This window comes from Anser anser, assembly GCF_964211835.1.
Source record: "Anser anser genome assembly, chromosome: 2".
NCBI lineage: Eukaryota > Metazoa > Chordata > Aves > Anseriformes > Anatidae > Anser > Anser anser.
The window spans coordinates 49134664-49158570 of NC_139721.1; the positions used below are offsets into that span (position 1 = coordinate 49134664).

The 23907-nt window shown below is 37.3% G+C and overlaps 1 protein-coding gene across 9 annotated transcripts; it reads right to left on the bottom strand.

The window, feature by feature from the left end:
* Nucleotides 1–3010: 3010 nt before the first annotated feature.
* IMPACT (impact RWD domain protein) lies at nt 3011–22253 on the bottom strand. Of its 9 annotated transcripts, none has more exons than XM_083827154.1 (11): nt 22095–22253; nt 21511–21639; nt 20683–20735; nt 19548–19610; nt 16628–16713; nt 14846–14974; nt 14460–14557; nt 9896–9969; nt 8234–8324; nt 4907–5041; nt 3011–3366 (listed from the first exon to the last, which is right to left on the bottom strand). In XM_083827154.1, the coding sequence occupies exons 1-11, from the start codon at nt 22128–22130 to the stop codon at nt 3298–3300; spliced, it is 963 nt and encodes a 320-aa protein (XP_083683280.1). In that variant the 5' UTR covers nt 22131–22253; the 3' UTR covers nt 3011–3297. The 9 variants fall into 9 exon arrangements, with proteins under 9 accessions (XP_083683280.1, XP_083683281.1, XP_083683277.1 ...); XM_083827155.1 differs by having other exon boundaries at nt 14460–14554; nt 22095–22252; XM_083827151.1 differs by lacking the exon at nt 22095–22253 and adding an exon at nt 21821–22084 and having other exon boundaries at nt 3163–3366.
* Nucleotides 22254–23907: the final 1654 nt, after the last annotated feature.

Here is a 23907-nt window from a genome sequence, read left to right on the forward strand (position 1 = left end):
CAGAGTTAGATCTTCAACTTACTCAAAAGCAAGTTAAGTTGCTACACCTGGTAAAGGAGGAAACTGCCATATCTAAAGCTAATCTTGTGTCAGCAAACTTCAGTGAAGTTAAAAAAAAAAAAAGTAATTCTATTTCCTACTAAGTGTGGTAGTTTTGCTGATTCTGCTTAACTTAGTTCCACCACAGAACCCTGCAAAAATAGTGACACGTACCTTTCAGAAAAAGCAAACCTTTCTTAATTACCTGTTTTGTTCTCACAGCGTTTTTTAATTAACAAATTAATACCAATCTAAAATTACTATAGTCCAGAGACAAGAGATGCCAGTAATTTCAGTCCATTTGAGACCTGGTCTAGTGGGAGGTGTGCCTGCACACAACAGTGGGGCTGGAATTAGGTATCTTTAAGGTCCCTTCCAACCCAAACCATTCTGTTATTCTGTGACTGTCTATTTAAGGTTAGACTATAGGAATCTGCAGCTTCCACAACTGTTACAAAGAATAATTTCACCTACTTTTAAGAGATCTGGTTTGCTCCCCCCCCCCCCCAATCCCCTTTTCTTTTAGTTTATAGCCTCAGAACACAATTAGCGTCAGAAGCAAACGCGTTCTCCAGTAAGAGAAACCAAACATTTTATAGCCCAGTTTCTAAAGAAGCAAGGTTCTTGGTTTCTGTGTTAACAAGTTAACCGCATTATACACAACAATCAAAGTGTAAGGATCAAGATGTGCTCCACATGTCTGCTGCTGCTTCACCCTACACACAATAGGTTGTGTGCGTCCCTTGGCACCAGTCCTGGTGTGAATACACCCTTGACACATCTCAAAGACTTCAACTGCAGTATCAGTGCCAAATTTTTGCTCCTGCCGTGTAACACCACTGCTAATCTAACATCCTCTGTATTACAAAGGAGAAACAATTGAATTCAACTGCGCACCGGGATGCAGCCTCCCTGCAGCACTGCTAATAATCCAAGTAGGAGTATCGCAAGTTCTTGAGGCCATCAGGCAAACTGAGGCATTGCTTTCAAAGGAAAGGACAGACTCCTGTGTTGCAAAACTCTTCTGGAAAGCCAGATGAAAACTTATTCTTAGAATAAAGGAAGTTCAAACTTATGCTTATACACACACACCCAAAACAAACCAAAAAAAAAGGAAGAGACTACAACTTCTCTAATCAAAAAGTGTCCACAGCTAGCCAGCACTTCATGTTCCCACTGAATGAAATAATATGAAAATAAGAACACATTTCCATTATGACAACCTACTTTTAATGCTCTGTTGCCAGTCATTTTGTTATAGGGCATTCACTTTGCTCACTGATTGGGCGACCTATGTGGTCTACTACATTCACACAGCAGTCATCAACAACATGTTTCTTCCATTTTGGGGTTTTTAGTTCTTGCGATCAACACTGAAATGTGAAATCTTGACAAAGATCTGTAATTTCTGGAAGAAAAAAAAAGTCTTACACCTAAGTTTCCACAAACCTCAGACTGAAGACACAAAAGCTCAGACCTTCCAAATGAGCTGTTGAAAAGCCCATGCAGTACCACGAGCGGAATTGAATCTATGGCAGCTACAGCAGAACATCTCACAATTCACCTGCTTTCCTTAGTAAGTCATCTCGACGATTTCTGACCGTCATAGAATCACTAGAAACTTTGGAATACTTAGGTCAATAAAGATCTGTAAGTGTACGACAAAATTTTGACTACAAAAGAGTCTATAGATAAGATAGACAAACTATGAACAACAAGCATGACACAAAAAGTGCCCAGACTTCTTTGTACTGTAATATATGGAACTCCTTCCCCAGAAGGACTGCTATTTTAATAATAGCAAGTGCAGCTGCTAAGTCTGAACCCAAAAGACCGTTAAAATGCAGAGAAGGTAGTAGACCTGCATACAACTGTTTCAACAGATTAGTGCAGGATCTATCTGCCAGAGAGTCTATAATATCCTTAATTTCTTTTTTAAATACGTATTTCAGTGGTACTGTTCAAGTTACCTAAATTTTTAGGGAATATTTCTGTTGCTGAACCAAGATTTGAGCAGTTACTTTAATTAGATGAAGTTTGCCTTGCAGAAGGTTTTCTGGGGAACCCATACTGAACTACTGCGATGAACAGTTAAGTGTAAAAACATATCAGCCAAAAGGCATACACAAAACTGGTGGTCAAATAAGCTAGTCTTACAGACACACCTTTAAATTATGCAGTTGCCACCAGAGAAATGACATTAAAAATACTTACAGCCCTGACATTACTATGTGAGTAAAATATATCCGTTGTACCTAAGAACACATTTGTGACTCTTGCTAATAACTCAAAGATCACAAAGTTTAGAAATTAACTTGAGGAAGAAAAAAAAAACACACAACAAAATAGACAAGAAACAAGAGATAATTAAAGTCCATCCTTTGTAAGTGAAAAATAGCAGCGATTTACCAGTTAGTTTTTTGTAATGCTTTAGAGAAAAGTCTGGAAGCTATTAGTAAATGAGTAGAAAACCCAAGTGTTTATAATAATATTTTTAACACCTTTTTTTCCTACTTTGCATCAACAGAACTAATTTCAGAACATTTACTAATGTTCGTGACTAGCTGTAACAGTCTGATTTCAAAAGCCCCATATTCTTTGATGAAATCACCGGTTATTCAGTTACACAATACTTAACTCTCAAGTTTTTGACAGGCTCCCAGAGTCTGAAAGACACAGAAAGATCCTCAAAGAATTTTGGAAGAAATTTCATAATTCTTCAGCCATGTTCCATTCTTCTTATGTCATCAGGCAGGCCCTACATACCATGAGTAAGAACTGCATAAGCAGGACCAGGGTCTCCGACGTCATATAGAATTGGACCACCAGCTTTACCTGTAAGTACTAAAAATTTAAAACTTCATAAGTGACCTTGGCCTTTGAATGGCTTCAGTCTCATCCTCAACACAACAAACTACTGAGTTCAAGTTCTAACACAGGACAGATGTTTGAGTTCTAACATAGCAACGAGTAAAATCCACATTTTTAATTAGTCAGCCATCACTGGGGGGAGGAAATGGTTCTAGATGTTACAACACCCTCACAGAAAGATGCTGAGATGTATAAGAACAGAGAAAACTTGTGCCTAAGCTCTATTTCTCAACAGCAGAAGAAATCACAAGATGAAAACGTATCTATAGCTTTACTGAATTCTCTGTTGAATACAAAATGTCTGTTGTATTTCATAAGACAATAATGTACAAGTTTCCTTTGTATAAATATGTGCAAAGTAATCTTTTTATAGTTTTTAAAAATAAATTAGTGTTCTGTTCTCTTCTTGTCCTTCTTTGTCTTTTTGCTCTTTCCTGCTTGTTTAGATGATTCATCCTGAAATGAAAAACAAGCAAATCAAAATTTAAAACAACATTCTTATATATTGTTAACATTCTCTCAAAGTCACTCACAATAATTATTTTTAATATGAAGTGTTCATAGTTCACTGGGACTTGATACAGTTTTGAACTGTAAAGTATTTAACCAGTTTTGTTATTTTGTCTGCTTGCTATCTAGAAACTTCTGCCTTCAGCAATGCTAAAATTATACACATAGCTATGCCAACAACAACAACAAAACAAGTGTAAAAATAATCTAAGCCATTTCTGTTCAAGGAGGACGTTACCAGTATAGGAATACTTCTACGCTATACTGCAAAACTGCTCCTAGTGTGGAATGTGGCCCTATCAAGAGATATACCATACACCGGCACAATAAAACTGCTAGACAAAGCAAATCTACAATGGGGGAAAAACAAAATTTTACCAGTCTTAATGGACCAACACCCTGTTATACTACTCTGACTGCCAACTCTGAAAAACAAGATATTTCTTCACATGTGAAAAGTCAATCAATGTATGAGTTTTTGTACTTTTACTTTCTAGCTATACTGTCTCACTACACTTTCCTGTATTAGTTAGAGGTTTACAATTTATTTTGGATTTCAACACACTGGTACATTATGATCCATGTAATTAAATTCATTAAGCATTCATCTCAAGCGTTTCTCAAAATGGTGAAGGAATTTGCCAGATGTAAATCTGACTGAACATGGGACATTTTAATCTCTTCCCTTCTGTGTGGAAGGGAAACAGACCTTAACAAAATGTTTGAACTCTGCTATTGTAGTATATGTTAGTATTTGCATATAACATACACAAATCTACTATGCTGTTCTGAGGATGAAGAAAAGAATGTTGAAAAACAGGAATAGATAATTAAATTACCTACATCCCTGACATAAAATGCCATATAAAGACATTTGGAACTTTGTCACTTGAGTAATTTAAGCCCCCGTTGAAACATTTTCCCTTCATCTTTTCTGTAACACTTATTGTTAGATGGTTTGAGTTCTTCTAGTCTAGCTTGACTTTTTAATGATGCCTATCATCTATTTTTTAATAGTATTTGCTGTTGTCATGATGCTGTATGTTATATGCTATGTTTCTGAAAATGATTTGCGTCTATTAAAGCATTTGCATTTTAAAATTCCTACTAGTTACAGTGATTCCCAAGCTCTGTCTGCCTACACGCTAGCACCAGGCACACGTGTAAGCATGAGAGGCAGCAGCTGCCTGGTTTCTGAACACACAGAAAGCAGCGTATCCCCTTCCTGCCCTCCCTCAAGCCTCAAATTGATGTTCTGGACCACAGCCCTCCACTCCTGCCGCACTCCGTTGCACACCTCACATTTAAAGGTCACTAACTTCTTTGGAAGTTATTAGTAAGTCATAAGATCAGTGCAAAGACTCCCTACCAATGCATCAAAGCAATCGGAGGATGGCATGGGTAGTATTTTTCTGGCTTCATCTAACAGTGACAGTTTGCACAAGTTCACATATAAACACCTTCATTTTAAGTGACAGAAACTTACCACTGAATGTACATAGTTGTATTCCACAAGGATGTTTCTTGCACAATTGTTGATATGTTTAAAACGATCTGGTCCTAACAGAATACCTCCATACCAGCGGGATACCACGACTAACACATTGTGGACATCCAAAATCTGTTTAAAACAACAGCAACAACAATAAAATTAACAAAAACAAACAACTATAAAAAGTTTTTTTATTGAACTAGTTTTACTGTTGATATCTTTCTTAATAGAAAAAGCCTACTTTTTAAGATGAAATTGCATTCATGTCTGTACCACATAGCACAGAAGTCAGAAGGTAACAACTAGCAACGATTCAGCAGTTGTGGTAAGTTTCCCTGTCCAAACTTCTACTCAAAGGTAAATTGAAAATAAAATGAGTCAATATATCCCATTAGAAACAGTGAAAAGTTATTTCATGTGCTCTACAGTTGCTCATCCATGTATCAAAGGCCTCAGGCATTATTTAAAGGGACATTTATTGAGTTACTTTCATTATTTTTAATAAGACACTTTTTATTCCCAAAGCACCTCTGTCACCACGTAGTTTGTCTATCCACATTTTTGGAAATGATGATGGATAAAGCTAATAACAGCCAGGGAACAGGTACATAAGGCATGGTTCATATGGATATCTAAAATGCCATAACACCAGGAGCTGGACTTGATGATCTTTGTGTCCCTTCCAACTCAGGATATTCTATGATTTTGTGGAATAATCTACTACTGTTACCAAGTGCAGGACTTAGCAACAACTCTTGGATAACACAGAAAAACATCTGTATTTTCTTGGTCTGAGTTAGCATCCCTTACAACCAAGCAGTTCCTTTTTGAATTCCAAAAGGCATATATAAAGTTCACAGAACATGAAATAATTGTATTAGCAAAGGAGGAAACAGAAAGGAACTAAATAACTCTTACATAGTGTTTTTAAGACTATCAGTAACAAAGTCAAGAAGAGAGTTAAACAGAAGCAATGACTTCCTTTATTGCAATTAAAGGCAAGAAACACAGACCTTCAACAGCTTTATTTTTGGCAGCTAAATGTGACTTGACTAGACTTGAAAACCAGCATTTATTCTGCCTTACAGCAATTCTACCCTCAAGAAGATCTCCAGCAGCAGCAAATGCTAGTAACACAGTGATTCCAGCTGACTAAATGTCACACACACACACATTTTGCCAAAATATAAGAAATACATTACTGCACGAAAACACGTAGTGACAATCACAAGTTGGCTTTTTTGACATGGTTTGTGACCATGATCCTGAATTTGTTCGTCAAACTAAAGCATCTAAAATATCTGTGAAAGATTTTCACTCACAAACAGCTTACTCTCAAGTCCTGTGCAGTACTCCACTAGTGCGTACAGATGGCCAGACAGAGAAAGAACAGCTTTATTTGCATAAGGCTGAGCAAAGCCACTGTGGTCTGCAAGACAGAGGGCGATCTGGTGAAGTGGAAGGTGAGGAAAACACCTTAAGAGCCAGCTATCTATAAAGCAGGTTAACAACCATTCATCATCTCCATTAAGGAAAATAAATAAATTTAAAAAAATTACATATATATATATATATGTATATGACTAATTTGAAAAATCCTCTTAGAAGACTCTACCTTTGTGAAAACAGAAACATTATTAGAATTTTAAAGTTTAAGGGATAATGTAAAAAACAAACAAACAAAAAAAAAAACACAAAGGAAGGGCAGTTTTTCTGACGGGCATTTTCTACTCTACATTTACACATCATCCATAAAGTCAATTTATAGCAACTGTTCAGAGTAAACAGGATGTCAAACAGTTAGGAAATTTTTAACTTTGAGTTCAAAAGTATTAATCTAAAATACTGTTTCTTGTAACCGGAAAGTGATATCTTGACTGAAGTGCTAGGTTTATCTGAAACAAGATAAGATTTCTATTGCAAAAGAAGAACTATAACTACAGCAACAATAACTGTATTAAACCACCTGATTTTCATGCCCATATCATGTGTCTTAAGAGTTTGCAAGAGAAGAATTAAGAGAACTACATGAACACCTAGAAATTAGTCCTTAAACTACTTCAATTTCTCCCAGGAGTGAAAATTGCACTTTTCTGAGCTCTGCAGAATCACAATTCCAAAACGAAAGTACTCCCAGTAATAACTACTATCAGTTCACATTTGAAAGGTGAAATTTCATGTCATTTTCTAAACTGGATTTTTATGGACCATTAAGCAGACACAGTAAATCTGGCACCTTTCAAGAGTTTACATTAATATACTGAAAAAGAGTTGATAAGCTCAGAGTAAGTTGAGGTACAGTAACTGCAAAGATATTCTTTACATTATTATTACTACACTAGTATTTTCACACTTACCACATATACTTGCATATATTATATAAATTAAGTTTTCCTTCCCAAGTCAAGTTTGAGTTACTTAGGAAGTTTCAAAAAGTTCTAAATGAAAAGTGCTAAAATATTTACAATTATAATGTTTCTTCCTGAATAAAGAAACCTCTGAAATTTAAAACAAAACAAAACAAAAAAGCAAAAAACCCACCACACAACAACTTTAAAACAGTCTCCAGTAATAAGAGTACAGCACATTAAATGACAGAATATACAAGCAAGCAAAGGATGGGAAAAGAAAACCTTTGTTCTGAAGGTGATGTGACTCGAAAATCAAAATGAAAAACAGTAATTAGTGTTCTGATATAGTTAAGAGACTTGAGGCATAAACTGTATCCAGCTGTTCCCTGTAGTTATGGTATTTTACTTATGGCTTTACAAGGGGCTGTATCATGCCAGCTAATCAAAATTTATCAATGTACATTTAGTAGTAACTTTGTAGAGGGAATATTAGTTCCACATCTGAAAACTAAAATATATGCAAATACGAGGGCTAAAGAGTCAGACCTGGAAATAGCACAAAGAAATACATACAATGGTTAGAACAACTTAACTGCTTCACTCCCATTCGCTTTTGCATTTGAAGCTCTACTCTGCAAGTTCTAATAGAAGTGTCTTTTTATGTTACGAATATTCAAGGAAACTGAAGTAAAGGTTGTGACAATCAGATTATTCCAGTCTTCATTTTCTATCCATCTTACACCATATAGGAAGCATAGGAATCTTTATGATCCAAGACTTGGAAAATCCAATTCATTACATGTATACAACAGTCTGTACTTTGTTCTCTGACTTCTGAGTAAGCAATCACCTACTGGGCCAACAGCAAAGCAAGAATTCAAGTAATCTTGTATAAGTTTATTAGTCACATTGTAGTGATTTTTTCAAATCTGTTCAAGACTTCCAGAAATCAAAGACTAATTGCTATAACCTGCATAAGATGAAGAAGACGTCCACCTGCTGCTGTTTCCCCATCATCTTCACAGTCTTGTAAGAACGTCTGCTTATCTTCACAGTATATTCTAAAACAAAACAATAATAATAATAATAAAGAATTAATGAAAACTCAATCAACTAACATTTTTAAGTGATTAACGAAGTCTCAGAGATCTTTCATAAGCAAGTGCATCAATCTGCTTCTCCACTAAGGACATGCACATGAAAACAGGATGTGGCTTAGGGTAAACCACAAATATTTATCTCTACAGTGGAACAAGCGTTGAGAAGCTGTTACATATACCGTAACTACTTCAGGTTAACTCCATATTCATTACCAGTGTAAAGTCCCCAGTAAGAAAAATCCTTAGGTTTTTAGCCTAATAATTACATGTAGTTTCAACCAACTCCATCAGATGCAGGTTCAAATTATATATGATACACACCTACAAGATAGAAGAACTCTGAGAGAAGTGATTATTAGTAATCAGTTAGGTCTGTATTTCAGCAGCAGCAGTGTAAAACTATTACTGAAATTCTGCCCCAGATTCTCCGTGCCATTTACTGAGCCTTCCTCCAAAGCAGACCTGTGACAGAATATAGCAAGCCTGAGGAACTACACTGGGGGCACTCCGGGAGACTTTGGGGCATGTTGTTTCAAATGAAGGACAGCTGCCCAGGTCTAAATTTACAGAAGTAATGCTCAGAACTCTACTGTTTTGTTACCTAATTGATTTCGTAACTTCCACCCTTAGTTAATATACACATGACACAATGACAAAGAGGCAGCTAGTTTTAAATGAAAAATATGAAGCAGTAACTATGTTTCTGTTGCTTTTTTGAAGTGTATTTACATAGTATGAGTGGAAGGTGTCACATCAGCAGCAGCAACAATAGAAATCCTCTCTTTATACAAACCTTTAACTTAGGTAGATACATTGGTAAGCTTTAACTTACTCTCATTTCATGCTTTAGGATCACTCCAGGATGTGCATGAAGGGATCACCTTCTATACGCACTTTTTCAGATGACCAGTTCCTCCAGCAATGAAAGGGGCTCCTCTTACTGTCACATTCCTCAGAAAACCTACATTGCTACCTGGACTGAGACTGTCATTTCAAATAATCTATGTTCACAAAAGTTGCCAGGGATAGACCACTGCCAAACTCATTACTACCTGTTTCCCATTTTCCCTGAAGTTTTATGTATTTCAGGAAATTTCATATGCCAGGTGTCTGCATCAGGCTTTCTGCTTCAGCCTTTATTTCAACTGAAATCTTTGAGCCATTTATAAATGCAAGGTCAGGTTGAAAAATGTCACTTTGCCTAAATAAAACCACATTTAGTTCAGGATGAAGTAGCATTTCCTTGCTCACACCTCCTATACAAAGTCTAACAACACATGTTCAAATCCGCTTTTATTTCTTTTTGGTTTTTATTCCTAGTGCTGCTTCACTATCTTAATGTTTTTCCTTACTATATGTTGCACTTTCTTGATCTCAAGTCCAAAATAAAGCCTGAAACCTTTAACATGCAAATAAATCTTCATGGGAGTAGTTTCTTATTAGCAAGGAATTTCTTTGATGCATTTTATTTTTCTCATGCCCTGCACTCACTTGACAGAGAACACTGAAAAAAATCACTATTAATCTCTCACCTGTATGCATATATGTTGTGGGTGGCACTTGCAATTTTCTTATTCTCATATAATTTTTCAAGAACTCTCTTTACCTTTAAAAAAACACACAGAAATAAGCTCAGTAAGGGGATTTCATACACATCATCTCAATATTACTGCTAAACAAACACCTCCTTTTCAGTACTATAGGGAAACACTTCTACATTTTGACATAAAATGAATTAAATATTCAATTTGCTAACTCAAGCAGCTTCTCAGTACCCCCATGCTATTTTCCAGGATACTGCAAACATCTGTTTCTTGAATCAGTGCATTCATATTATTGCTGAACACGTATAAGTATCAAACTGATTTACTAAACAAGAGAGAGAGAGAGATCTAGAAAACACTTTAAATCAGTATTAAGGATCAATTACAGCTACTTGCTTTTTTCAAGTGTAACATTAAGCTGGAATAATGGCACAACATGTTTTCCTATTACATTACACATATTACGCATTGCTTTTACTGATATCACAGTAACATGATGTTTGGAAAGTTCTACCACATTTCACTTTGAGATTTTCTTTTCACTCAAACTTACTTGCTTTTCAGAGTTTCCATTTCACAGAAAGAACTGGAAAAAAAAAAAACCAGCTTTCCTCTGTGGATCTGAGTCAGTATTTCACAAAAAAATGATGTTCCCACTATATCGATCTCTCTTCTTAAGAAGTACCAAAACACTTATCAATATCAGTGCAGCTTCTGTTTCTAATCAAACCAGCTAGCAATTGTTCAACACTTCAACTTGGTCTAGTAAAAAGAGCTTTGATCAAGACATTGTTTTAGTAGACAATGCATAACTAATATTACTTTGAGCAAAGTATGACTGAAGTTGAGAAAGCCTGGAAAAACATGCTTGGTAACTAAATTGCTTTTCATTCCAAAGAAAAACGTCTCTGAGAAGTAATCAGTATTCATATTTAATATCTGTCATAGCTACACTGTGCTATTTCCAATGCTTCTGGAAGAAATATAAGATTATCTCAAGTATAAGATACCTCAATGAAAAAAATGCTATTATGAACTGAGAACATTGCTTCAGACACCCGTTTTCTCCTGTTGTCCCCTTCCCTGAAGTGGAATGTTGAAGAAAGACAACTCACATTACTTAGTATGCTTTCATAAACATTTTAATACATGGATTTAGGGTACAAAGCATATGAAATTACTGTCACCTTTGACATTAGTTATATGTTGGCTACCACGCTCCAGAAAATATCTCTCAAAAATTCACTGTATGTCTGTATTAGCAATAAACCTCTAAGACAGACATCTCGCAGCTAAGCAGTAACCTATCTTTTCTTCTATTGCAGATCATGAACCTTTTTTCCCTGCTCCCCTTCCTACTCTTCTTAATTTAGGGAATTAAGGGAAAACTCCCTACACGTCAGTGAAGCACCTGTTCATAACGATCTTTAAACAACAGATCACTTCTTAGTCCTACCTTTCTAAATCAATGTCAAGTCCAAGAACCACATACATTTTAAATGCCAAAACACACCAGACAGAGACAAGGAAAAGCAATGGTACCAAATCTAGTATCAAATCTAGCTTGCTACCTGAAATATGCCTATCGCTTTTTTTTCCCCTCATAAAATTTATAGTAACCTATTATTTTATGTAAATAACTACAGTATTATGCTGGTTGTCATTACTGAAAGCTGCATTAAAATATTCAATAAAGGAATTTACACAGCAATCTGTGCACTGTCTTAAACATCAACAGCCATCACTGTAACATACTGACAATGCACTTACTAATCACTTCAGTTAATAAACAAGTTAGTGCTTTCTAAATGTACAATGTTTTACCTCGCTCCTCACCTCTTTTTGCTTTCTTTCATAAAAATGAGCCCATGTCATGGTAAAATTTCCCTGCAGCGCAGACTGATCCCCTCACACTGTACAGTATGACTCTATCAAAGCAGATGGATTTGACACTACCTTTATACCATGCAAGTAACAAGAAGCCTTGACCAGAAATTCCTAGGTTTATTAAGTATACATTGCTTTTAAAAAGAAGTCATAAAAGAAGAAATTAAGAACATCTCCGCATGCAAAAGGGAAGTTATTAACCTGCTTTAAGTACTATTTCTTGACACAGACCTGCCCTTTCTGAAACCTGTGTCTGCATGTATGAACTTCCTTTAGGTAGGAATGATCTTACTCACAAATCAGAGTGAGAATATTTTAAAAATCAAAAAGTCAATGATTCCAATTCCCTCTCTTTCTAAAGCAAAACAGCTCATAAAAACTCACAGTTCATAGGGACTGAGCACTGCTAAGAAAGACCCTAAAGCGCAATGCTACTTTAGTGAAAATGGTAACACATTAAGTATTTTAAAACATTGAGTTATTCCACATTAAGAGTAACAAATAAAATTGCTTTTGCTTTGGAAGCGCTAAGAGAACATCTCAAGAAAGCTGAAGGCATGTTCAAAACATTATAATGTATTCGGACAGAGAAAAACACGATACATGTCAAGATAGATGTGAAAGGCATGGCGTATTTTTGCAGGTGTGAAAACAGAAGCTATAGTAATATTTTATAATATTTATATTTTATAATATTTTATAATAATATTTTCTCAAACACAATAAGCTGAAGCCTACCAGAAATCTGTACTGCCAGCAGATAAATATAATACAGAAGAATCGCTCAAAAAATATACAGCAGTAGCACCAAGAAATAATAATAAATGAATGTACAGTATTTATGAAAAAAGGTCAGGCAGGGACACTACAGTGGAGCCTTACCACAGAATAATGTTAAGCAAGCTGATAAGATGAATAGAAACAAATCAGCAAAATGAGATCACGTGTATTTAAAAGTTTAAAAGGAATTGGAGCATGAAGGTGTTGAACTGTAACTGAGGTATCTAACCTGCCAGTTAAAACTGCCTGGTGCAGCAGAAGGTGACTGCTGTGATACCAACATTTCAGAAGTACTCCAGGAACTACTCAGAGAACTGCAGATCAAGTCTTATAACCGTACTAGGCAAATTAATTGATGGTATTTAAAAAAAAAAAACGCTTAAGATACTACAGCTTTTGTACAGGGAACTATGCCTCTAAAATCTGTCAATCTGTCAAGATTCTTTCAGAGTCACTGAACACGTGCTTCCAGTTGATCTAGCCCACCTGGAATTTCAAAAAATATTTGACAAAATCCATTTGTAATTTTTTTTTTTTAAATAAAAACTAGAATTGGATACAAGGAAAGAGGAAAATATTCCCAGGGTGTAACTGCTAGCTAATGACAAGACAAGATCAGTAGTTTCCATGCTGAACAGGGATCATCAAAGGAGAGAGATGTTAACAGATGCAAAGTGATGTACAAAGTGACTCAAACTTGTTACAAGCATTCACAAAAAGAGATCTTGGGGTTGTAACACACATTTCTATGAAAGCACCAGCTCAGTGCCGTGTAGAGGTTAAAAAAGCAAACTGAAAGGTATTACCAGGAAAAGAACACTGAAAACAAACAAAAAACCTCTTTATATCACTCCATAAATCCTTGGTGTGATTGCATTCAGCGTTGTGTACAGTTCTGGTTTGCATCTCAGAAAGGTTAGAAAGCAGAAGCAGCTGGAAAACAGAAATGATTGCACACATGGAAGTTCATCCAAGAAGTACCAAAATAGTTGGGGAAGTCGGTCTTCAGCCTGGGAAACTGAAAAGTAAGGTCTGTGAAACATGATAGATGTCTACAAAATCCAACTACATACAAAAGCAGAGAGGTGCAAGAAAGGAAGTTACAAGCAACTGATTGACAGCAAACACAAGGTGTATTTTCATACAATACCACAGATTCTGAAAGTTCATTCTGGTCCAAAAAGCAACTGGATAACCCCACCCCCCCCCAAAAAAAACACATTAATATTAACCACAATGACACAATCTTTACCTTGTGTTAAACTGCTGAAAGAAGAGAAGCACGATGGGAAACAAAATACAGCTGTCCTTTTCTAGCACACTATCTAGATCCATATTTAACACCGATTCCCATAAGAGACAGGAACCAGTGCAGACATTTTTTTCTAGTTGTGGATATACACAACTCTGCAAGCATGCTTACCCCTCTCATTTACGTCTAGGTATTTACTTATGCATTATCCAAATGTATTTCTCAATAGAATCGCCTTCTGAAGAAGGGAAAAATATTTATAAGCTAATTTTAATTCACTTTCACAAGTAACACAACAGACTCAGTCACTTCCATGTATCATATGAAAACTTCGCAAACATCCAGAAGTCAAAATGTAATGCTCTTATTCTCTGCCCTACATCTAACACACTTAAAAGTAAGGGATGGCAACATCCACCCACTTCCACAATAGAACTGGAAAGCTACCAGGAAGAACTGCAGAGCCGATACAAGTTACTTTGCTGACAATGAAAACCAAAAACTGACGACTACTTAATACAATATCAACACAAAAATGCAAAGAAAGACAAATTCATCTAATTGCAACTATTTCAGTAATATCTTGTCAATCTCAAAGTACAGACAAAAAGAGTAGGCTTGATCTCTACTAACTTGTCTGGTTGTCACCACAGGAGCCAGATGTGCCTGGAAAGTACTCCTCCTATCTGTGAGTGGGTTTCCATGATGTATGGATGGCAGCTCTTCATCTACTGATCACAAACAAGGAAGTGTTTGGGTGTTTTTTAAGGATACTGAAACAACATATATGGCTACAAAAGGAAAGAATGTCTTAACTTTCAAAAGAGATTAGTTAAAGTTAAGTATGCAAGATAACAGAGAACCACCAAAACCATGCAGGGTTATTTGCGATTGTTATTAATCTTTATTATAATTTTAAATGTTACTAATTTTACTCAAAAGTTTAGTAGAAAAACAGAAACGTAGGGCCTCTCTCTCATAAATGATTTCATCACAATTAATGAGGAAACCTTTTTTACCTTCTTGATTTTCAGAGGTGATATAATTTAACAATTTAACTGGATCTTCCTGAACAGGCTGATAGTCTATGAGAAAGTCATCTCCATTATCTTCATCAACTTCTTCACTGGTTTTCTTAATATCTGGTTCTAGTAACATACAAGCAGTAGATTTATTACAATTTTTTTTTTGCAAGACAAGTAATACAAATTTTCTAATTCTTTCTCTCTAACGTGTCTGTCTTTTCAGTTCAAATCAGCTTGCCAGTAAGAATAAATGAAATGCAGAATAATACTTCATCCAGTATTTAATAAAATCATATTTAGAATTAGGAATACAATATTCACGTCATGAAATCCATCCACAGTATCTTCTGTTTTAATACTAATTCACACTCATGCTTACCATTTCCATTAAACATTTACAGTAGCACTAATTGTTAATTTCATGGTACTGACGGTAATTTAATCTGAATTTAGATTAATAAAATAATCTGGTATTTCACAAATTCTCCAGTAAGTTATTGGTCAGTTTTGGAAAAATGTAAAACTGCTGTTCAATGGTACTCAACAAGGTTAGGAAAACATCAGATTTGAAACATCTCTCTGGAAATGTTTCAAGCATTCTGGGATTCCCAAAATCCTATTTTCTTTTCTGCACAGGACATATGAAAAATACCAGTCAACTGCAGAAGAGTAAATATCATATAATTCTAGCACTCTGGCAACTGGATTTAGAGAGAACCTACAACAGAGATAAGTTAATGTATCACAATCTAATTTCCTCCTCTGAGGACCTATGATGTGGTGATGATGCAGTTTTTGTAACACAAGTATTTTTAATAACAGAGAGGAAGGTGATGCATGTTCAAAAGGCCTAGAAAAATTATCAGAAATAAAAGCCCCAAGGTTGCAGTCAAATTACCCAATAAACTTCCAATACTTAAACTAAAACTTTCACTTCTCAGTATCCACTCCTTTAGTCCTGTCAGTGAAAAATGTCTTTTTAATTTGTGCAATGTAGCAGCCAAATGTACAGTTTACTGAGAGGTTAAAACTAGACTTTGTCATGAAGAATCACTGAAAATGTGAGGTGTTTTTTTTTCTTCTTCAGTCTTTCATTCTTGACAGGAATGAGCTAACATCTTCCCCATTAATAATATCCCTATTTCCTTCTGCCACAAGCATAAGCAGGCACATCACTCATGTATTTCATGGTAGTTTAGCACTTTAATGAAAGGGAAAAAAAAGGCCCTGCCACTTCTGGAAAGAGCAGCTGTGAATTTACACAAACTGTCACTATAAAAGCAGAAAAATCACTGCAATTCTAGTGATGACGTAACTTCTCATCCCAGTATAGCACAATGCAATTGAGATGGCATACTTGGTTATTTGTCTGCATATTCCACTAAAGTTTATCTCCTTTTCAGGCTAATCCCAATCCTCCAAGAGTGCACTCAGCTCCAGAAATTAATTACTGCTATGAATGATTTCTCAGCAGAACAGAGGAAGATGCGTAATGCATCTGCATGCAGCACTCTGCTTTCACGCAAGTAATTTAATATCTGAGAGAATTGAGAACCTTGTTCTAGTTCATTGCAACCACCTCCTTCCTTTTTTTTTTTTCCCCTATTGCTTTTTGAAGACGGAAGCCATTGCTGTAGAACAATAAGCCATCAAACTAGAGACTGTTTTGTCTTATCTAGGTCAAAACGAAACTGGGCATAGATCTTTAACTTTCAATGAAATCTTACTTTGCAGATGAAGAAGTAAACTGAAAAACCCATGTATTTTCTGAAATACCTGGATCTGCTGACTGTGCCTTTTCTACCAGAACTTCCCGTATCTTCTCCACCCATAAATAAAGAATACTTTCACCAAGGTTCTGTCTGGAAGATAAAAGTCACAGTGAATGAAGAATATATATATATATTTTTTTCAGATTTTACTTGGAAAGTATCTACGTTAAATAACATGCAGACTTCAGACATGCAGAAAAACAATTTTACAGTCTAGATAAAGAGCTTAGAGAGGCCTGTGGAATACTCTATCTAAGCAGCTCACCATGTGAAACAAGTGAAAATCTGCCTCCTTATGGCTTTTTTTTATATATATATATTAAAAACACCAATAATAAAGGAAAACAGGTAACTGATGAAAACTTTCTGGCATATAAAGAAAGTGAAAGCAACCACAAGAAGAGAAAAATGGACAGCTCCCGGTATTTTCGAAAGAACACTAAGCCAGCACTTCCAGCCTTTGAGCTTGTTCTTGATCAGTTTTCTCCTCAAAAAGTTCTTTGCTGCCAGTGGTGAGCTCCTTTGGCCACTCTGTGGCTGCAGGGGACGTTTCCCCTTTATGTTTTGGATGTTTCTTCCATGGAACAGCCTCCCTTCTCTTTCCCCTCATGCACTCAGTAGGGGCTAAATAAACCTGGTGGACTGTGACAGTAGGTCAGTGGTAGCAGACACACTGGGTCCTAATACACCAGAGTTTGGGTCCTATAGGAGAGGTAATCATTAAGCTTATGAGTCCTTAATTAGCAGGCACAGGCATGTTTATGGTACTGGGGAAGAATGGGATAAGTGGTTTTATGTGCACATCCAGAGTTATGAAACACTGCCTTTATGTGCAGCAGGACCCAAACATCCCTAAATATATTGAAAATGGTATCCTGAAAATAATCTTCCAAATTATATTTTAACATGCTTATGAACTGTGACATATTTCGAGACATATTTTGTCTCAAAACCAGAACTGAAGGTATAGGGCCTTAGTCAACTCACGGTCTCTCATTAATAGTTTTATTTTTACTGCCACCATCTGGGGCAGCATGTAAGTACACATCAGTAACAAAATTGTATTGCTTAGTGTACACAGTACTATTGTCAAATTCAATCAGTAATTCAAACAAATTTACATATTTTAAGAAAAATATTCAAGCAAAAATAAAGAATGTGTAAACTTGCAGCTTAGTCCCCAAAATCCAAACAGACTCCAGAATGAGTCAAAGGCCTGATTTCATGCTGCTGCTCATCATACAGAAGCATTACTTTAAAACATGAAGAACTACATTTATGTTAATGATGGAATGAGAGAGATTAGACAATGAATAAGATTTCTCTGTTGTATACAAGTAAGTATACCAGAAGAATATCTGGAAAAATAATAAAAAATCCAAACATTTCCTATATTTTTCAGTTTTAAGCACTTTGTGCATCCCAAAACAGATTTGTGATCAATCGTTATCTGCTTTTCCCACCTCCTTAAGAGGACATCGTGAGTGACTAACAGTATGGTTCATATTGTTTTAGATTGCAAAACTAAGCAATTTAGATCACTAAAACACACATTGTAAACAACGCAGAGTAACTATGTTTACCTGACAACCGTTTCAACATTGGATTGATAAAAGGCTTTCACAAACACTGTGCACATCAGTGACAACTCCAGAAGGGTTTTAAACTCAATCTGAATTGACATATATGGTCTAAAGTACAAACGCATTCATTTCCTGCTGAACAAACAAAAATGACAGGAGAGCAACAAGGGCTCTCAACAGCAAGAGACAAAACAGAGTTGCCAGGGATTTATCTAACTAGCAAATTGTAATAACCTACAAGACTCTATTAAAAATAGGGAGAGTGCTTCACAACCATGCTATTCCACCTTGCAGTTTTCATGTGGCAACTTGCTCCAGATGCTCAGAACAGAGCTCGTGAAGGACACTGAGCAGCTCTGACTCTGGAAGGGACTCCAATGAATCTGGACGGAGTCGATGATAATCTGCTCTTTTTCCTCCACTGTGGTTAATTTGATCCCATCAAACTTTTAACTTTAAATCACTGTGCTTTTTTGACACTTCTAATTTAATTTTGCTTGCTTAAATTAGAGGAAATCCAGTTACCCAAAATAACTACGTAATTAGACAAAAACAAACTTCATGCAAGCTAAGTGCTGTCTTCCTTATTTTACGGCATTAAAACATATCTCTTAAGCAAGAAGTTCAGATGTCATAATTCTGGGCACAACCATGCTTGCTTATGACATATTTTCATTTCATTTAGTTTATATTATCTTTGGAATCTGAAAGGATTAAATAAGCCACATATAATTACTACACTTAATACCCCAATTTCACAGCAATTCAAAAACATATAATTTGAGTATTTCTAAATGTTATATTTATTCTCATGCATCGTGAGTTGTTAGCTACACGCTGTGATAATAAATGGTCTGTTATGTTACGGATTCTAGTTAATAGACTCTACTAACTGTGTTTGCTTCAAAACGTACTTATCCCTTAGCTGTCTTTTAAGAAAAACTGTTTTGTCGCTTATGCTCTAAGACATGAAGAAATGTTTTCACATCCTGCAGTTTAACATCCAAATACAGAAATATACTCTCATACTGAAATATCACCGAATTCTGAAAGTATCTCAAGATTAGGAGCCAAAATGAAGACCTCCGTCCTTAGAGAACCAGGTCAAAATAACATAAAGGAAAATTGTTGGCATTTAAGACAATTCATTCTCATAAAATGTTAAACATAGTATATACATAGCATTAACTGTCTGATTTGTAAAAGAAACTTACTGTTTTATGGCTACTGCAGCACTTATTACACTCACTAGTTCAAGCAGGTACTTGAAAGCACACATTGAGCACAACATGAAACTGGAAATATATCATCTTTTTCTATATTCCCCAATCTGTAACTTACATATATATTTCTTCCAAGCTATTTGCTAGTTCTGTGTACTCCTCTCCTCGAAGCCAAGGGGCACTAGAATGAAGAGAAATATGATGAAAATGGTGTCTGTATGTTGACTCCATCATCTCAACAAACACTCATTTCAAAATAAACATGATAAACACCTAGAAAATAAGCACTGTCAATCATCCCCACTTACAAAATTTCATATGTAAACATCTTGCTAAAAGCATGATTACCTAGTTCTCCCTTAAGATTCCCAACTTTGGCAGCCTTTCCATATCTCAGGTAAGCAAGCTGGACTCATCTTTTTTATGGTAGGCCGTTGTCTCTCCAGAGTCACATTACATATTATTAGCATACCTTTCTGACTCCTTCAGCACCATACTACTTTTTACTATATTAAAATGTAACGATTATATTTTATTATGTAATAAACGAATTATAATGAAGGATCTAAATATAGTGAAGGACATAAATATAGTGAAGAAACTTGCTTACTATATTTAGCATGATCCTTCAGTTCTGTACCTGTACCCTTTTAGTCTCATGTTAAACTATAAATTTTACCTCAAATTTACCAGCACTGTGTTGCATTCCCTTGCCAATGCTGTTGACCAAAATTTAGCATATATGCAGCATGTCATGCCCTGCAGGTCTGATCCCTCTATCACCCAAATCAGGGGTCTGGCTGACATGTCTCCATTGCTATCTGGTTTACATACCAAGGGAAATGGGGAGAGCAGAGAAGGAAAAAAGTGGCACTTTCTCTGGTTCCATCCTAACAAGAGCAAGTGCTCAGGTGAAAAGCGTGCCTTACAAGCTGAAAGAAGGGCAGAAACAAGGGTGGTACGCTCTAGAAAGTGGTGAGATATTGTCCAATATGTCAAGTAGCAGCTACCATACCTCCATGGTCTAATTGCTGCCTTGCCACAAAATAATAGTGTAAGAATTAGAGTTCTGAAACAAGAGATCAGACTATCATAGTGAACTTCATGAGGCTGACTTGGGGGAAAGAATAAAATATGATTGCTTGAAACATTCCACTAAACCTCAACTTACACTTTAAACAATTAGCACTGGTAACTCAGGAAAGAAATACAAGTGTCTGAAGGAAAAAAACTCAGCAAGAAACTTCACTTACTTTAGCTGATAAATAGGTGGCTCTGCAGTTGGGTATCCTGGAGGCAAAATCACCTGAAAGAAATTCAGGGTAAATATTCACTATACTACTGCTCTCAGCTACCTAAGTTTTACTAATGGATTCCAATGTTGAGCACCTGGGCTACAATCAGTGTTACAAATGAAAAAAACAGTTGGCTACGCTGTTATAGAATGACGGAAAAACAGGTATATCTGTATTTAGGATTCCAATAACGGTAATGCATACAAATACCATATTTCGTGGCATACTTTTTGCGGATGAAGTGTTATGCAAAATGAAGTGCAGAAGAAATGTGAAAAGAGCTGCCTGCATGGTGATTGTACTTAAATTTAAGGGGCTCTGCAATTCCACAAGTAGTCATTTCAGTGTTTCTTCCACTAAATGAAGCATGTTTACAGAACTGGAAATAATAAAAGTGGCAAGTTACTTGGTCAAGTTGATCTGAATTTTATGTTTCCACACTTTGCAGAAAGTAAATCTAGAAGCAGCTGCACCAGACTCACTCAGGTGTCCTATACAAAGATAACGTACATAACCAGTTTGTCTAAAATGAGACAGAGAAAAATACTGAGATGTGGTTTTATCAGGTGTGGAATTAGGATACGTAACTACTGCCAACGTCACAAGCACATTGATGTGTTACGGGAACCACCACTGAAAAGTGTATCAAAGATTTCAATCCAAAAACTTCTTAATGTGTTTGAGGAGATAGCAAATCCTACTTCAAAGGCTTTCATGCAGGCACGAGCTTTTCCCTGCAGGAGTCCACTTGCAATTTCTGTGTCAAACTCCTCAACAGCACTGTACCTGCAGACAGAGCGTCCATTTTGGCTGGTCCAGACAGTCACTAATCTTAATGCAATAGATTTTTTCATCTTCATCAACCACACACCAGTCTTCACCATATATGGATGACAGGGCTTCAATTTCATCAATCTGGAAAGAGCATTGCGTAAAGATGAATAAAGAAGTAAAGAAAAAAACACACAACCTTGCGTGCCAGCCACGGTTTTAAGCCTGGCTCCCCTTCTGCTTATTTACAAACACGGTTCAGTGTAACAGGCGGTCATAAAAACTGGGGGGTCCAGTCCTGATTTACAGAACAAGTAAACTTCACTCTGTTCTTCCACAGGCACCCAGGTCTCTTGTTTCCCTGGATGAGGCTGCAAGTAGCAGACATGAAGCAGGGAGCAGCTGCAGCGTTAGCAGGCGGACACCGGCAGTGGCTCTTCACTACAAACCCGCAGCCACCCGCCGGTGCCTGAAGGGAGCCGGCCCGCAGCTCCTCGCAGGACGGAGCCATCCGCTGCCCGCCCTGTAGGAGGAGGCCGTGCCCCGGCGGGCCCCTCACTCGCAGCCCCGCCGCCCTCCTCGCCCCCGCCGCCGCTCACTTGCTGCTGGGCCGCCTCGGGGCCGCCCGCCGCCATGGGGGCCGGAGGGGAGGCGGGCAGGGCGGAAAGGGCGGGCGGCTTCACTGCGCAAGCTCCCCGGTGGCAGGTGCCCTTACGTCCCGTCCCTATTGCTGGTGTGGGGAGGCCCGATGGCTGCTGGCAAGAGGGACCGAGGGAAACGGCGGTGTGACAGACTCACGGGCTCCTGGAGAGTCGGGCGTTGCTCGCCCAGCCCAGCCGCACCCGGTCTGAGGGCTGCCTCACGGCCGCCATTCCCTGCGTGCTGCCAGGGAAAGCCGTCGGCTTGAGGTGCTGAGCAGGCACAGACAAACCGAGCAGCTGCAGACCTCAGCTGGTTTTGGCTGAGATGACAGGACGAGGCTGTGCCTCCTGCCCAGCCCTGCACTGGTGTGTCCTGTCACTGCCCGCGGGGTGCAGTGGGTTCCCTGCGTGCTGCCTTTTCTGCCTCAGCCAGCTGTACCCAAAAGCCACAGCAGCCAAGGCCCCAGTGTCTCAATCTCAGGGCCAGAGGCACTTCTCGTTGCTTATTCCTCTGTGAGGTGTTTCCTGCTGCCCTCCCTGTCCTTCCCCTTGGCACCGGTCCTGTCAGGTCTGGTTGTGCTTACCCAGCTCTTCTCAGCACCTTCCCTTCCTGTGACCTCTGCTTCTTATGTACAAACTCTATTATCTAAGCAGAGCTATCCCCTGACCAAAACACCTTCAGGCACAAGTATCGATATATCTGACTCCCACATAACTGCTCAAGTAGCTTCTCCTTCTAACCTTTCCATCCCCAGAGTGCTGCAGTGCTATTTCCCTGCACCATTTTTACATCCTTCTGAAAGAATGAGTGATCTTCAAATACAACGAGCCATTGTATTTATTCCCAGGATATATTTAAGTACTGTCCTGTGGAAAGGAAACTTGGTGTATTCATACAGTGAGTGTGCCAAATGCCTAGGTCAAGATACAGCACTAATAAACTGTTATAAAATCTGCTTCCATCACATATTGACACAGAATTAAGATTCCACGTCAGGTGGTATTTCCATCCTACTCCTGACATACTATTTTAAAAATAAACTGTATAAGCAGTTAAATTTCAGTGACAACTTTACATATACAGTCATTTTACTTTGCATTTTTGTCATTTGAAATGAGCAAATGGCATTCTATAACTACATAATTTCCTCTAAAAGAGGATTGCAAAAAAATAATAGGTGTGGCGAGCAGTTTACATTACATTTAGAGAAATGCAGTTCATTTGTTCAATGTTGACAAGTTTTACATATCTCTTTTATAGATAGCATTGACTGATCAATAAAGATCTTTCCTTTGCTTCAGTGCAAAGTATGGGCATCACCTTTTTTTGCTGTTTGTAAGTTTATATGCTTTCTTCTGATGTATTTTTATACTGATTTGGTGTTGAAATTTTGAAACTAAGGTTTGTTTTCCCCTTTCTTGGAAGCTGAGAAAATCTGTACCTGCTCTGGAGAACAGAATCCAAATCCAGAATACTTGTAACAAACAGGACACATTCTAAAACAAACAAAGAGGCAAAACCAAAACAACACAACACAACAGGATGCCAGTGAGCAGAGACAAATTCAGCACTGTTATCAACTGCAGAAATTCAGGGCGGAGAATTACTGGTTAGACAGCAGTTCCACAGAAATTATTTGGGAGCTATAGTGAATCCCAAACTAAGCGTTCACCAATAGTGCTATGCTTTTGCTTACACACGAACCACCATGCAATCATGTCCAAACACACATGAGATAATGTGAAACATGTGAGGTAATCCTGCTTTGTG